Source organism: Pinus tabuliformis, chromosome Q, assembly GCF_031772625.1.
Source record: "Pinus tabuliformis cultivar Carrire ecotype Pingquan chromosome Q, CPIR1, whole genome shotgun sequence".
In the NCBI taxonomy this organism is placed as follows: Eukaryota; Viridiplantae; Streptophyta; class Pinopsida; order Pinales; family Pinaceae; genus Pinus; species Pinus tabuliformis.
Genome location: NC_142296.1, coordinates 16,708,008 through 16,724,601, shown reverse-complemented (window position 1 = coordinate 16,724,601; position 16,594 = coordinate 16,708,008). Strand labels below are relative to the sequence as shown.

General features: G+C 37.8%; 1 protein-coding gene across 2 annotated transcripts in view; it reads left to right on the top strand.

Moving 5' to 3' along the window:
* The window catches only part of LOC149218044 (nascent polypeptide-associated complex subunit beta-like), a 40,437-nt gene extending 25,247 nt beyond the window's left edge, over positions 1-15,190 (top strand). The window contains exons 2-6 of one of the 2 annotated variants that reach the window (XM_089383759.1): positions 13,783-13,850; positions 14,029-14,177; positions 14,369-14,425; positions 14,591-14,629; positions 14,786-15,190. In XM_089383759.1, the coding sequence (XP_089239885.1) occupies positions 13,783-13,850; positions 14,029-14,177; positions 14,369-14,425; positions 14,591-14,629; positions 14,786-14,940 (468 nt within the window). In that variant the 3' untranslated portion in view covers positions 14,941-15,190. Of the gene's footprint in view, positions 1-13,759; positions 13,851-14,028; positions 14,178-14,368; positions 14,426-14,590; positions 14,630-14,785 lie in introns of those variants that run through there. The other variant, XM_089383758.1, reaches the window with a different exon arrangement.
* The last annotated feature ends 1,404 nt before the right edge of the window (positions 15,191-16,594 follow it).

Sequence of the window (16,594 nt, the reverse complement as noted above, 5' to 3'; positions counted from 1 at the left end):
CACATAAATATTTGGGATTCAAACTAAGTCGGTTCATGTCCATAGTTTGTGAACTTGGAGACCAAGGACTGGGGTACTTACAAACACTATGCATATATCTCATGAAAATATGTTAATCATATGGCGAATCAAATCATCTAAGATTAGCCCAAAACTATCAATAGAATGACTTTATCCCCATCTAATGAAAAATGAATTTTATCATTTACCAACACAACATTGGAAGGCCCATAGTCAACAGGTACAACAAATCAATGAACATTGAACACCTTGAACTTCACCCCAAAGTATTTATTATGATAGAAATAAAAGTTCCCAACGGGACAATAGTCTTACATCAATCCTTCAACAACAATTTTTTAGCTAGAAATCAGATGGCTAGAGACTCAAATGACTCTAATTTATAGATAAATCCTCCAAGTGGAAAAATAATGGCTAGTTTGCTTGATCCTTGTCAAAATAATCTCGTCCGTCGATAAATACTTGATCATCTTTAAATCTTAGCCTTGAATTTTTATTTTTGAGGAATTTCGAATTTATCATTTAATTCCATTTTTATTAGCTATTTTGAGCTAATTTCCTAAAAAATTTGACTTTGACTTTGACTTAACCACCAAGGTCCAAGGGTCCATTTTTTCTTGAAATATCCGATATTTCCTTGGTGGAGGACCTCCAAAAATTAATTCTTTTAAGACCCACGAATTTTTCCACTTGGAGAATTTAATTTTCCCAAGACATTTTAATTTGACTCTAATTAATTAATTTTCTGGTTTAGGATTTAATTATTTTCGTCAGAAAAATTAATTAATTGGTAATTGAGGGGATTTAATTTTTTCTACCCTCTAATATTTTAGCCATGGTGTCTAAGTATCAGGGACATTGCACAGAAATATTTTTTACATAAATATTTTTACAAATTCAACCCTCAAAGGGGGAATACCTGTTCGGCCTAGACCCTCAAATTACATACCTAATTCTGCGACACAATATGATCTAGTAGACCACGTGATTTGTAATAAAATAATTTAGCCAATTAGTTTAAATTATTCTCAAATCATTTTTACATAAGACTCAACTAGAACATTAGGACTCACCTAAGACTTTGACGACTAATTCCATCCTAGCTTTGGGGTGAGGTTAGAGGGAAAAACTTTGCTGACCATCTGTGTTTAGAAACACAGATGAGTCAGTGAGACGAAAAACCTCCTAAGATGAAATTCTCGCCAAAATAATAGGCTTAACTAGGTTATTACATACATACACAGTTTTACTAGCATCATTTACATTATAAATTTGCATAACGAGTTTACAATGACTCAATAAAACCGTTGACTGATGATCCGATCATTTGAAAAATCTTTGGCATATTTGCTTCCTTGGAACTTTGACAAAAAGTGTGCAACAGGGCCACTCATCATTTCTTTGGGTATAAGGAAGTTCTCTCTAATTTGGTAGAGAGGGAGTCAAATTTGAAAATTATTCTTGGCAACAACTCCACTCATCCTGTTTAAGGCTTCGGGTTCGTCAAATTTCATTTGAATTTGGGGAGTCTGTTTTGCTCCATGATGTATGTGCTAGGATTGAACAAGAATTTGGTATCAATATCCGCTTTAAAAGACAAAGGGATGAGGGTTGCCTTCATTAAGGGAAAGGTTCTTACTTGGCTTGTTGAATCCCCTATGAGAGATGCATTTACATTGGGATTGAAATTTGAAGGATTCTATAGTCACTGGTAGACCTCTTGTAGCATTGGTCCATGACACTAATCATCTAAGCCAGCTATGGCACCAGAGATTGGCCCATCTACATTATGATGCTCTTTTGAAATTGAAGAAATTGGTCTATGGTATTCTCGATGTTCAAGCCCAACATGATGGAGTATGTGCAGGTTGTGCCAGTGGAAAGAAGACAATGGGACCATTCCCCTCTAGCGAGAACAAGACAAAATACATCCTCCGTCTCATTCATTTTGACATATGTTGTCCGACGCCCGTACATTCTATTAATGGCCATCTCTACTACATCACCTTCATTGATGACTTCTCAAAAAAGATGTGGATATATTATTTGAAGCACAAGGATGAAGCCTTCAAAATGTTTAAGGAGTTCAAAGCTTTGGTCAAAAATCAAATAGGGAAGAAAATTAAGATCTTTAGGGTTGACAATGGTGGAGAGTACATTTCGAATGAGTTCATCGATTTTTTCAAGAAGGTATCAAGAAAGAGACGATTGTGCCCTACAATCCCAAACAAAATGGAGTCGCTGAAGCCTGAAAGAAAAAACAGGTCTATTGTAGAAGCCACTCGTGCCATGCTCCATGATCAAAAGTTGCCGAAGTTCCTCTGGGGAGAAGCAATGAATGCTATTGTATATGTTCAAAACAAGGTGCCTCATTAAGCATTGGACAACAAGATCCCCAAAGAAGTGTTCATAGGTGTCAAGCCCGATGTTGGCCATCTCCATATATTTGGTTGCCTCGTATATTTCCATGTGTCGAAGGACAAAAGAAACAAGTTGGAAGCCATGGGAAGAAAATGTACGTTTGTTGGATATTGTGAAAATTCTAAAGCATTTAGAATATATATTCTTGGTCAAAGGAAGGTTGAAATTAGTAGGGATGTAACGTTCGATGAAGATGCTACCCTTGGGAAAGCAAGGGACCTTCCTCCACCTCCTCCTCTTGAGAAGAAGAATGATGATATGGATATTTTAGATGGTCCTTCTGTGCCTAAATCCGAGAGAGACATTGTTGATGATCCCATGGAGCCCATGGACCCCTTAGATCCTCCTCCATGTGATCCTCCTGCCAGGAAGAGGCCACTTTGGCTTCATGACACATTACAGGATGATGAGAGACACATTCCTATTCAAAGATCATTTAGAGAAAGCAAGAATCCATGCAGGTACCAGGGATATGTTGCAGCTATGAGCACTATGATTCAAGCCAAACCTCCCACCTTTGAAGAAGCTGTGAAAGAACAAGTTTGGAAGGATGCTATGGCCAAAGAATATGAATCAATTATGAAGAATGACGTATGTGATATTGTGTCGAGACCAAAGGGAAAATCTATGGTGACTTCAAAATGGCTATTTAAGATCAAACAAGGAGTCAATGGAAGAATTGAGAAATATAAGGCAAGGTTCGTGGCTCGAGGATTCTCCCAGAAAGAGGGAGAAGCTTATGATGATATATTTGCACCTGTAGCTCGATATACAACCATTCATTAGATGGACGTGAAGACAACATTCCTCCATGGCATGCTACAAGAAGTGTATGTTGAGCAGCCACATGGATTTGAAGTAGAGGGGTGAAGACACATGTTTGCAGGTTGAAGAAGGCATTGTATGGATTGAAGCAAGCCCCCAGAGCATGGTACGCCCACATAGACAATTATTTGGTGAAGTTGGGATTCACTAGAAGCAATGTTGATCCCAACCTCTACTTCAAGGTAGTCCAGTGTATGTCGTTGATTTTGGTTTTATATGTTGACGATTTATTCTTGACAGGTAGTGAGCTACTGATGATCAAGTGTAAGAGGGAGTTAACCTCCGAATTCGAGATGAAGGACCTTCAACTCATGCACTACTTTCTAGGCCTTGAGGTGTGGCAAAGGCCTAGTGAGATTTTCCTTTTACAGGGAAAATATGTCATGAAGCTGCTGGAGAGATTTGGAATGACATAATGCAAGTCCCTGCCCACACCAGTAGAAATGAATTTCAAGAAGTTATGTGGAGAAGCTGCAGGACTCGATTTGGCGAACCCATCCAAGTATAGACAGTTGATTGGGGCTTTGATGTTCTTAGTGAAAACCTGTTCAGACTTATGCTATGCAGTGAACACGTTGAATGAATTCACGACCGAGCCTCTCCATGCACATTGGATTGCTGCCAAACACATTTTGAGATATTTGCATGGGACGATCACCCTTGGTCAGAGATATTTTTCCTGGGATGTTCGACTTCATGGATTTATCGATGTTGATTGGGCATGAAATGTTGTTGACCGAAAGAGTACGTCTGGATGTTGTTTTAGCCCTGGATCTGCCATGATATCTTGGATGAGCAAGAAGCAGAAGTTCGTAGCACTAACTATCGCTGAGGCAGAGTGGTTGAGGAAGCTCTTTGGAGAGTTATTTGAGCAGGTCTTGGACACTACAACGATATATTGCGACAACAAGAGTGGGATCCGTTTGGCAGAGAACATCGTATTTCATGACAAGTCCAAGCACATAGAGATCCGATATCGTTTCATTCGACACATGGTACAGGGAGGAGTGGTTAGACTCCATCATATATCAACAGATGAGTAGATTGCAAATATTCTCACCAAGGCTTTGCCGAAAGGAAAGTTCTTGGTCGTTAGGGAGTAGCGCAAACTGATGGATGTGACCCCTCTTGATAAAGGGCATCAATGATCAAGAACATTGAGCCGACTCTTCTGCCTTGTCTGAGCTCCCAGGGTGAAGAATTGAGATGGAGGGCTCCTGGAGTTGAGGGATCTCTAGACAATAGGGTATCACCCTTATTTGTTACCCATAGGGTTGGAGATGTTGCTCCCCTATCTTGGTCTATGCAAAGTATACCCTAGTTGGCATCATACCCACAAGTTGGGCTTGTTGGGAATATTGCTCCCCGTTTGGCCAACGAGTTGAGAGAGTGCTTAGAGGTGTGTTACCCAAGCTGATTATGATGCAGGTGTTCTACCACATGACTCTTGAGGGTCATTGTTGGGAAGATTAGGGAGCAATGGGATGGATGAGATACTATAGGGTAAAAGATGTTAGCTCCCTTATGCTATAACTCATATTGCTCAACATCGGGTGGAAGATGTTTGCTCCCCTATGTGATGACATGAGGTGAGAGTGTCCCATAGAACCTTCCTCATTGTCTTGAGAGGGTGGTAGCTAATGCTCCCCGACGATTCTTCTTCTTTAGATTTGAGAATGTTTTAGCAGATAAAGTTGAGTAGAGATGAGACATGATATGACGAAAGGATACATATGATTATTACATGATGCAGTTTGAATTTCTCCCTAGTTGAGAGGGAGTAGTGACAAATGCCAACAATGGGACTTGATTCCTCTTTTTGAGAGGACCAATTTTGACTATTGAAGTGCTCAATTTGGATAAGGGAAAGTGTATTTTTGAATTGAAGCCCACAATGTTACATTTGATTAGGTCAGCCCTAACAGAATGGACACCCTTGGAAGCCTATAAATACAAGTGACCTCAAGCTCATTTGGACATCACCAAGCATCTTCTTCTTCTCTTCTTCATTGATTGGTTCACACAAGTCTAAGGTCGGGTCAAGAAATTTGGTTCATACAGGTCCGAGATTACAGGGTTCGAAGCTCGCACATGTGTTAGGGTTTTGGTTTCTGACCGCAGGCTTGACACAAGCAATTTTTGGCTATAACCACAGGTTGGTAGGCTCGTTTGTGCGGTTCGAAGCTCTCAACCGCACACACACCTCTTCCTCCGTGCAGTTGGGCTCTAGGGTTGCAAATTGACATTTGACTGTAGTTGACCACAGATAGGAAAAGTTGTCTATGATTTGGATTGATGCTGGGAACATATTTATGAATGTTGTTGGGTTAATTTTGTTGGATGATTTTGTATATCTCATTGTACTCTCTGCTGAACATTTTATGACAATCTAATAGAAGAAGAATTACAAAGGGTTTTCCCCGTAGTGGATTTTTCCCTGGTTATTGACCAAAATTTTGGTGTCTTTTGTTGATGTGTTGATTGTCTCCTTTGTCATTGCACTCATTGTTCTATCTTCATTACTGTTGATGATTGGAAATATTAATTATTGATGAAAGATTTCTAATTGAAGAATTGAAACAACATAGAGCAGTCTGAAATTTAATAGTAGAACATGTATGGCTTATCTACCATACATCTATATAAATTGCCAGTGAGGGTGCTTTCACTAGTTGTTAACACTCTTTTTGTAGAGAGGTGTTGGAGCATCTATAGTGTCATTCACAATGTGAAGAGAAACAACTTGAATGTAGACTGGGTAAAAGGTTTGGTTTACATGCACTACAACTTGAGGTTGTTGTCCCATTATTATGATGTAGCGAAGAATGATAGAAATATGTTACTTGGGACAACAATCCAGAGGAGGCTAAGGATGGAGCCATAGTTTTGTGTGGTCATATTCATGGGGCGGACATGCTAGCCCCATCTATTTGCAATTTTCTGGATGCTGGAATTTTACCTTTATCTATACAACATCGAACGTTACATGGGGGCCATGTAGCTGTTGATCGTGTTCCATGAACACTTCCACCTAATCCTACTCTTTTTCATTGATCATGTGAAAAGAAACTAGAAGTTTCTCTTGGCAAGAGGAAAGCTTAGTAGATACTAGATATCTTTTTCTTTTCCCTCTTTAGAAGTAGTCTCTAGAACTCAATACTTTGTCATCATTATGGGTTATTTTTGTAGACATAATATGATTTTTTTAAGTTTGAACATTGAACCTGCCTTTGAACTATTGATTGTATTTTATATCTCTTTGATAATGAATATGATGCTCTATTTTGTTTCATTGTGGATTTATCTATTACAATTTGTTGATTACAAATTTTATATGTTCAAACTTCAAGTTTGATGATTGATCATTTGATGACAATGTTATAACTACTAGATGATTGATGTTATATGTTTACTAAATGGTTGATGATTTAATGATTATCTTAAATCTATGTTTTCTATAGTTGATTTGATCTCTCTCTCTCTCTCTCTCTCTCTCTATATATATATATATATATATATATATGCATCAAAATATATTAAAACATGTATTATATAAAAAATACTCTTGAAATGCTTCGCTCCTGGAAGCATTTTGAAAATTGTGCTTCCTCTCCCACTTTTGCTCTCTACCCCTTACAACCTTGCTTAATGGGTGTACAAATTAGAGTGGACAAGTTCTAGGGATGATAGAAAATCGACTTTTGGATATGTCTTCAACCTCAACATAGATTTAGTCACATGGACTAGTAAAAAACAAAATGCAATAGCCCTTTCATTGATTAAAGCAAAAGATGGAGTTGTGCAAGGAGCATGTGAGGCAATTGGCTTAGGAGGGTGTTTTCAGATGTGATGATGCACTAGACAAAGCCTGTACTTTTGTTCTACAACAATCAAGGTGTGCTCAAACTGGCCTAGAATCTAGCTTTCCATAAGCATACCAAGCATGTTGAAATACATTGTCACTCCATCAAACAACTTGTATATAATGGATCTATCGAGCTGCAATATTGTCCAATAGAAGATCAAATTGCAAACATTTTTACCAAGTCTTTGGGTCTTGACAAATATTTAAAATTTTGGGTTAAGCTTGATGTAGTTAGTAGTTTGACCATTAATGGAGGATACTAAAGTTAATAGAATAATAATGGTCAATTAGATCTTAGATGGGGCAACAATAGACTCATTCTAAATTTAGGTTATCTTTGTTGAAAATAAGGGTACCAAGGAATTGTTTCCTAGGCATTTATCATTTTGGCCTAGGGAGACACATTATTGACACTGTTGTCTAGTGACATTATGTGTTTTGTTAATCTCAAGGAGCTAAAGTACTTTTTATAAGACATGTACTATGTACTTTAAGTTATTAGAGTCACATGAGTTTTAAAAGTGACTTTATGAGAAAATTACTAAGTACACTTTATATTATTAAGGGGACCTTATGAGAGAAAAAGTGCACACGGTACAAAACATTAGTACTAGGAGGTTCATTAATTGAGGTGGACCACATGATGAGGGAGGGGGTCAAGAGAGGGAATGATCTCCACCCTTGATATAATGAGTTGAGATTTGATCTCATCCATCGGATCTAAGGATTAGGGTTCTCCACACTAAAGGAAGACAAAAAGGGAAAGGGAAACAATTTCTATCATTCATTCTCATGAGAGCCATTGAGAAGAGAGCAAGGGAAAGAGGGATGCAAGTTTGCATCCAAGGGAAGAGGGTTAACAACTCAAGGAGGCAACCCGAATTTTCAAGCGAGATTAGAGGCACAAAACTCGAAAATTTAAGGCCGAAAAATAGGCAGTTTTGCAGAGGTTCCAGGCTGAGTATTTCGTGGAGAAGTACAAGTTGAGTTTGCAAGTGATTCCAGGCTGAGTTCAGGCAAAAAATCTTGGGAGGTTTCTAGGCCGAGTTAAGGCGAAAAATTTGTGTGAAATAACAAGAATGTTAGTTCATGTTTTGAGCAATGTACATGGTGTTTGTGTGAAATAACAAGAATGTTACTTCATGTTTTGAGCAGTGGACATGCTGTCATTTGTGAAGTAGCCTGGCTGACACGGGGGAATCAACCCATATTTTCTGGGTGAGTATGCCTAGAATAGAGAAACCTGTTAGCGTAGTTTTTATGATCTCCTCTAACATGCCTTTCTAGGCTATTGACAATCAAACAAGTGGCCCGGTTTCCTGTGTGTAAGGAGCAGTCACGAAGCCTGAAATTTCTACTTGAGGGAGAGATGCACATGTGTTGAAGATATCAGTTCAAAACTCAGTTAGAAGGAGGACTTCAGAGGCACTCCTTTAAGGGAAGAGATAAGTCCAAATTTCTCATAGTACAAATTTCCCTAAGAAGGAAATAAAATCCTCCCTTAGAATTGGGTTTCCCCTTGTGGGTTTTTGTAGGGTCTTAGACCAAAAATAAGTGTCTTATTTTCTTAGTGTGTGCTTGCATTTTCTTCCTTGTATCAATTGTGGGCTACAACAAAACATTATTTTCTACAATTTTACACTTTCAAGTTCACTTTTGTGGCTATCTCAGTTTATCCCACATTTATAAATTTTGGACTGACTCCACTAGCATGTAGCACTTTATAAGGAGGTTATTACTCTCATTTAATCAAATGCAATATAGAGAACTCTCCAACAGAAGAAAGGCGCACCATGAAATAATGAACACATAGCAAGGGAAACAAAACTGCAACTTACTCAGATCATGGAATCAAAACTGGTTTTCTTTACTAATTTTTGAGAGATTTTCTTCATTACATTATTTCATAACTGGAAGACTCCGAACCCCTACAAATGATTTTCTTAAGACTTTTGTCCTCTCCTCCTGCTAAATGTCGAATCAGAGTCAGTTATGAAACTAATTCATAATAAAATTACAATATTCAAATGAATTTAATATCATATATATAATAATATATGCAATATTAATTCATTCCAATAAAAAGTCCCGTGCTTTAAAAGGCTTCTTAATATAAACAACATGGTTTTGAATTTACAAACAAAACATTTGTCAAATAAAATTTGAATGAAGTCGTGGTTCTTGTGGGCCCCAACTGTTGTCACATATGTGTCAGCAAAAGCATGAGTGGTTTGGGATAAACCACAAACCACTTCTCGGGGTTTCCTTTGGCGGTTTTTGGAATAGAGTAGTACCCCCGGGATAAATCATGGCCCTTGATCTGTTGGATGGTGGTTTGGTCAAACAACTATGCGACGGGGAACCTCCATTTAAACTCCTACAGCTTTGAGGTCCCGCATTCCATCCGATCCATGGAGATTCAATTTGGGCTGTTGATTGCATGTTTGTAGATGCAACGAAATTACTATGTTAGAGAACTCAGGCATGCAAGCCCCTTCATCAAATTGTTGGCCGTGATTTGACTGCAACACTTCTTCTCGCTGTTTGCGAAACTTCTTTTCTAAATTTCCAGTGATATTTGCGTTGACTCCTTATGTGCAATGTTACGAGTCCAAACTCAACAGGACAGATACCAAGCTATTTTGGAATCTGATTAAAAAGAGTATCTCATGGTTCACTGCTCGGCCGATGACATTGGTGCTATTTCCAAGCAACATTGGTGACACAAAATCCCGATCTATACTATTGGCCGCCACGGTGGTGATCCATAGAACAAGGCTCGATGTCGTGGCAGGTTTTCATCCATCATTACCAATATTGCAAGCCAGAAGGCGCGTTGTCTTTTATAATCGGATTTATTTCTTTTTCTTTAATTCTTTGACATTTCTCAAAACTCTCCCTATTGACTTGGTCAAAGGAGTTTTTCCTGCTAGCCTTTCTGCCTTCTGAGCCTTAGTTTTCTTGTCGATGCCCCTTGAAATAGAGAGATGCATTTACATCTGTAGATACAAGCGAGTCTGCAGTCCTTTCTGAGACGTGATATTCGCCTTAAGATGAGAAGGCGTTGGACCTTTGTTTCAATACACCATGAGTATTGGGGTTCATATTTTATAGTCTGGTTTTGCTTCTGGCTTCATATAATAAAGTGACAAGTCTGACCATAAGATGTAGCACTTTCTAACTGTTGTCCTCATTACCTTTTAGACATAACATCACCATCAATCAGTTGTATTGAATGCACATCTGGACATGTTTTCTTGATCAACCATAAGCCTGTTGACGTCCTGAACCATTTCACCATTCATCAATGTGAATGCAAAGAAGCCGACGGGATTTTAGAATCTACTATTTCATCTAGCCATTGTCGATATGGATTTCCCATGGCAATGCACTTTTAAACTTCATAAAGTATGTTGACACAAATAGTTTATTTCTGCTCAGCAAGTTTTGAACATCATATGGTTATCAATTCTTTGAAAGCATAATTTCATGTATGGTTCTTCTTGGGCTAAAAGTGACATTTTTATTGTGGAAGGTTCATTCTCGTTCTTGGCCTCTCGCACTACATGGTCGACAGATTATGATTCTCATAATTTCTTAACACAATAGCTGATGTTTCTAGAGGAAAACCCCTTCTATCTGTAACAGCTGAATGGAATAAAGAAATTCTTAAGCCACTGTTGATACATTTATTTAATAATGCATTGCATTTACTAATAAAAAACCCCTGTATTAGCTCTCCACAATGAATATACAGCAAGTACTATTACAGATGCTGGAAGCAACTGCATCAAACAAGTAATCCAAGGCAGCAAATAATCCCATCCTTGATGACACTCCCATATGTGTTGCATAGTCATTTTTCCAAGCAGCGCTAGATACAAATGGCATGATTAACAACCACAAGACCAACCTCTGCATTTGTTCCAACTCCAACACTTATAAGCTCTAAAATGGATGTAAGCATCAGAATTTGTAAACTCTTATTCACCCCATCGATTACACTGAATAATGCCAGGGTTGTAATTCCTTCCATCATTGCCCAAAAACAGAAGACAGGCCATGAAAGGAGAAAGAAAGGGCAACCACTGTTGAACAAGGGAACTGAGACCCACAACATAAGCAACCAAAAATATAGATCAACATTGCATAAATTGCTGCAACAACAATTCCCATATTGTCACCCAATGTATGCACTGCTAGGCCTGTAAAAGTCACTCTTTCCAATCCTTGCTCTGTCATGATTACACGACTGATCTCTGTGACAAGTAAAATGGAAGCAGTGACATAAACCCATGAGGCCAAAATTGTCAAAGTTGATGGCAAGGGAATTGCTTTGGTTATTACCTCAAGCAAACCCATTATTCCAGGTCCTATGGCAGTGTCCATGGTCAAAACCATTTCAATCCAAAAAGCACCTGAATATCCTTAATCTCTTTTAGGATTTTTTTGTTTGTTTGTCTAATTCTGATCAGTCTCTAGAGTTGTTCCATGGATTGAATTCTGGTTCCAAACTAATGTGCTGATGGGCTACATATCTTCGATTTTGGATTAAACAATGTCCAACAGAGTTCTTTTCTACTCTGCATAGGAGTCGTTAACAGACAACATGAAGGCAAACTTAAATCAAAGCTGTAATATCCAGATGGTTTACACTCTCTGGGGAATGTTGCCTGTATTTGGAAAATGAGATGCAGGCCAGCATATCTTGTCCTTCTTGAACATAACCAACAAAGGCAAGCTCTGTCTCTGACCAAATTTTGCCTTGCAAATTTTGGTTACAACAAGATACATGTGTAGTTCTATTGCCTATTTAAAGATCCTAACTCTCTATCCACCTTTTTCCAATACCTAGATCAAAAATGCTTAGTGTTATATTTGGGAGAGATATTCAAGCTCAAAGCTCACATACTCCAGCCTCCCATTAGACCCGACACTGCTCATAAGATTACATCTTTCTTCTCAGTGCTCCCAATGGATGGGAGCGCCAAAGTATGTCACAGCACCTTGAGGTTCAAAATTTGGCAAACCTCAATTTTTTTCTAAAATTCAGGCATTTTTGCCGAACCCCAAGGCTGAACCTCAAGGCCAAACTTCAACAAATTCAAATCTGTTCTAATTTTAAGGTGAATTTAAAACAATTTTTTTATAGGTTCAACTTGTCAAGGCAAACATTTAAAGTTTAAGGTTTAATTGTTTCAAGGTAAATATTGGGCATGCAACATTCCTGACATGCCGCACATTGCCTTAGATTCTTGCCCATGCTGCATATACTTTTCACTTTTCCACACTCCACAACTCAAACCCTGCTCCATTGGTTTTCAACTTTTTAATATTTTGTGCTCGAACCCTCTCGACTATTTCTTATTATCAATGTGTTGCGTGCCCTCTCCAACTCGAAACCTTGAAGCCTCATATCACTGCATTGCTATGCCCTCTTTAGCTCAAGCTTGGAACTCTGCTTGTGCTAATGCTTGCAAGTCAAGTGACTTATTATATAGCCAAACCTGATACGAACCTTGTCAGAAACCTCAATTTGAGACAAATCACTGTTGAACCTGAAACATGTGACATAAATGCATATACAAGCAGAGTGCAACACTATTCTAGTGCCTATATTGGTGAGACCGTGGAGTGGGGGGAGGCTGGTACAATGTGGTGTGGTGGTGGGGGAGCAGTGTAATCCTTGATTGTGAAACTCATGAAGGGCTGACATATCAGGCCTTGGGACGGCTCATGCCTAAACAAAAGGTAGCCCTCCTTCACCAAAACCTGATAGCAGGTCACCTTTTTCTAGATCGAGGGGCATCCTCTAGGCCAGATTCAGCTCCTCCAGCCAGATTTCTACACATATATTATTCCCTTCGGCCTCGGATGGTAGGAGGGCTTTGCATTCACATTTAATTTCAGAGAAGGACCCCTTGCACTCAGTTCCAGGGCATCATATTTTCCTTCTAGCATTATGTTAGTTGTGTCCAGATCTTAGAGATTGGCTTTTTTTTCTTGCTTTTATAGGAGTGGCCTTATTGCACTCTTGCTTTGTTTTGCCACATATGTACTGAACAGTCCTGTTGACCTACTCATGGTCTTTGGTTGGACATTCATACAGTTCTCTAGGGATCTTAATGAGCATTTTCTGTGATCATCTAGCCTTGTATGCTGCTCCTATAATCAACTTCAGATCTGATTTTCTTTTGTTCAGGTTTGATTTTTTATGTTTAAATAACAAAATTAACAATTTTCTGCCACAATATGGTGATTTTTTGACATTATCAAACTCAAGTTAACCTACATTTATTTGAGATATCCAGTCTTACAGAAGCTGACTTTTATGCCGGTAGATTGTATTCAGTTTTTTGCCCTATTTATGCTTTCTGATTTGATAAGATACTACACTTGTTTATATACCATTAATTGCAGAGTTTTTGTTAACGACATAAACTTATAATTTCTTCTGTAAAATAACTTTTTGTAAACTGAATTTTGCTTTGCTCAGGGTGCAGTGATGGCTAAATTTTCTGTGGATGCTTCATTGTATAGATTATGGCCATTGATGATCTTTAGTGAATAAATGTTTTCTAACTTGCATATTGTCTGAGAAAAGAATATTTTGTCATCTAATGACTCGATAATCATGTATGGAAACTCAGATGAATAGGGAGAAGCTTATGAAGATGGCTGGTGCTGTTCGCACTGGTGGGAAGGGTACCATGCGCAGGTTATCAAGCTAAAAATGTTTGGCATTGCAACTGGAAACTATCTAGAGAAGAATCATTTAATGACTTTAGATTTGCTTTTAGACATTAATGATTTCTTTATGTTGATATTGGATTTAAATTGTTCCATTCATAGTTCACGCAAATGAATCAGAATTCTATCTGTGCCTGTAATTTCAGAAAGAAGAAGACGATTCACAGGACAACAACTACAGATGACAAGAAACTTCAAAGTACTTTGAAAAGGATAGGAGTGAATGCAATACCTGCTATTGAAGAGGTCAATATTTTCCTGGAGGATTCTGTTATTCATTTTACAAATCCAAAAGGTAAGTCTTCACGTTGTCTAGGACAATTAAGACTGATCTATGGCGATCACACTGTTCATTTGACTAATGCACGGTTACAAATTGTGAATAAAAATAGTTCCTTTTTAGATTTTTGGTCAATGAGTAGTTGATTGTCCAAGAATTCTCCGAAGGCAGTTTTTCACAATTATGTGCTTCTGTTTCTCTGACAGTTCAAGCTTCAATTGCTGCTAATACATGGGTGGTCAGTGGATCTCCACAAACAAAGAGTAGTGTTCCTAAACTTCTTTTTCTTTAACCTTTTTCAAGCAGGGTCATAGACTTTTGTAGATAACATTTTTGAAAGAAAGATGAACACATTAGATGATTACATATGCATACTTGAGTTTCAGTTTTTTTCTTCAAACGATTTGTATTTATTATTCTGAATGCAGGACTTCAAGATCTTCTTCCAGGGATTATCAATCAGCTTGGTATGAGATCTGCACCATAAGTTGGTTACACTTGTGTGTTTTTTTCATGAGGGATTTGATTGTTCTAAAACTTATCAAAGCATCAAAACTTCTGGGAGAAATGGCTAAGTTAAAAATTGCTAAATTCTGATTGTATTTGAATTCTGTTGAATTCAGGGCCAGACAGTTTTGCCAACCTAAGGAAGCTTGCACAGCAATTTCAGAAAGAAGTTCCTCATCCTGCTGCTGAAGAAGATGACGATGATGTGCCAGAACTTGTTGAAGGAGAGACATTTGAGGAAGCAGCAGCTAAGCAAGAATCCGCTGCCTAACTGAGTTGAGCTTTTATAAACGATTGACAGTTAAAGGGGAGCACTCAATAATTTGTTTTGAATGTGATATTAGTTATAAGTATATTGTATTTTACTGTTAAAGTAAAACTATCAGGGGCATCTTGTTATTATGATACAGTTCAAATTTTGTTTTTCCTTTCCCCTTGTTGCATAAATTTTTCTTCATGCAAGTGGATTCCTGTGAATTCTAGATTGGTTTCAATTATGCAAATTATAGATTTGTTTTTGACTTCGATTCTGTTATGGTAAGGTCTGCCCCCCTCCAGTGTATGGTTAAAATGTTGTAGTACAAACAATGTCCCCAGTTAGCTGCTTCTTGCTTGGAATTGTGCATGCGTTGCACCTTTTGGTATTAGAATTTTTGCGTGTCTATAAACACGGATGTTTCAAGTTCCATCGTTTCTTGGCATACTCTGGGAAGGTCTCATCCAGGGGTTAAGAGAACGGAAGTACTCATTATGACTGGTGCTTTAGCAATTCTTCCATCAATTTTTTGAAATCATTACTATTGCCCTTAATTTTTAATGTTTTGCATGGCAACTAAATGTACATTTTTTTCAAGATAAACAAAACGATATAATATTAATGTTCAAATGACCAAAATAGGTCAACGTAACTTCGTAGAACAATGTTTAACAGTGAGTATTAAGATGGAGTCTTTCACAATTGGACATATTGCTATTCTACTTGGGTTTTTATTGCTGGGAAGATTTCGAGCCAGTAAGTTTCAAGTGAACAGTCCACCCATCATTAATGCACAAAGTGGAAAAATAGAAATCAATATTGTGAATGGTTGAGGGGAGCATATATTGTTAAAATTGTAGCTCGTACAGGTTTTTCTGCATGGGCCTTTTGTGCAGGTAAGCAGAAGACAACTTAATAATTACTTATTACGGCAGTTTTAATTATTCCTAAGTTTTACTTAAGAGAAAAGTTCATTGATTTAATCAATTAATGTAAACTTACGCTATTTAGCCTCAGAAGAATTATAAATCACTGGAAATGAGTGGGTGAAGGATATTATTTTCGAAATCACTTTGAGTGAGAGAGAAGAGGGTCGACTTGGGTGAAAAACAGGAAAGACGAGCAGCGGAGGAGAGGGGCCGTGCTCTAGGCGGAGTGAAGAGAAGAAGAGGCCGAGTCTTGGGTCGTATAAAGGGGTCGTGTGCTGCTGTGGAAAGAGGCTGTGCTTCAAGTAGTGCCAAGCAGAAGGGAATGACTGATTTCTAGGGCTTTTGGCTTTTGATTGGCTGTAACATCTCTAGTACTGCTGCTGTATATTTTCCTGAATCCTAATAAAATCTCTTTGCTAGTTTTTACCCACACTGAGGTTTTCCAGGGTAATGAGCCGTGTAAAAATTCTTGTTTTTGGTGTTTCAATGATTGTTAGAACCTCAGCTGTGTAGATTTGAAATTTAAATTTTGAGTTTTCAGTAAAAATAAAAACGTGTATATAAATTTACTGGCATATTAATTTGTTTGATTGCTAGGTTTAGAGAATATATATATGTATGTGTGTGTCCAAGTTCGTTTATATGGATAGATAAATAAATGAACTTCTGAATTCAAGAAGAAAATAATATATGAAAATGTACATTTTAAATAAAATAATGAAGTTAGAAGGATGAAGTTA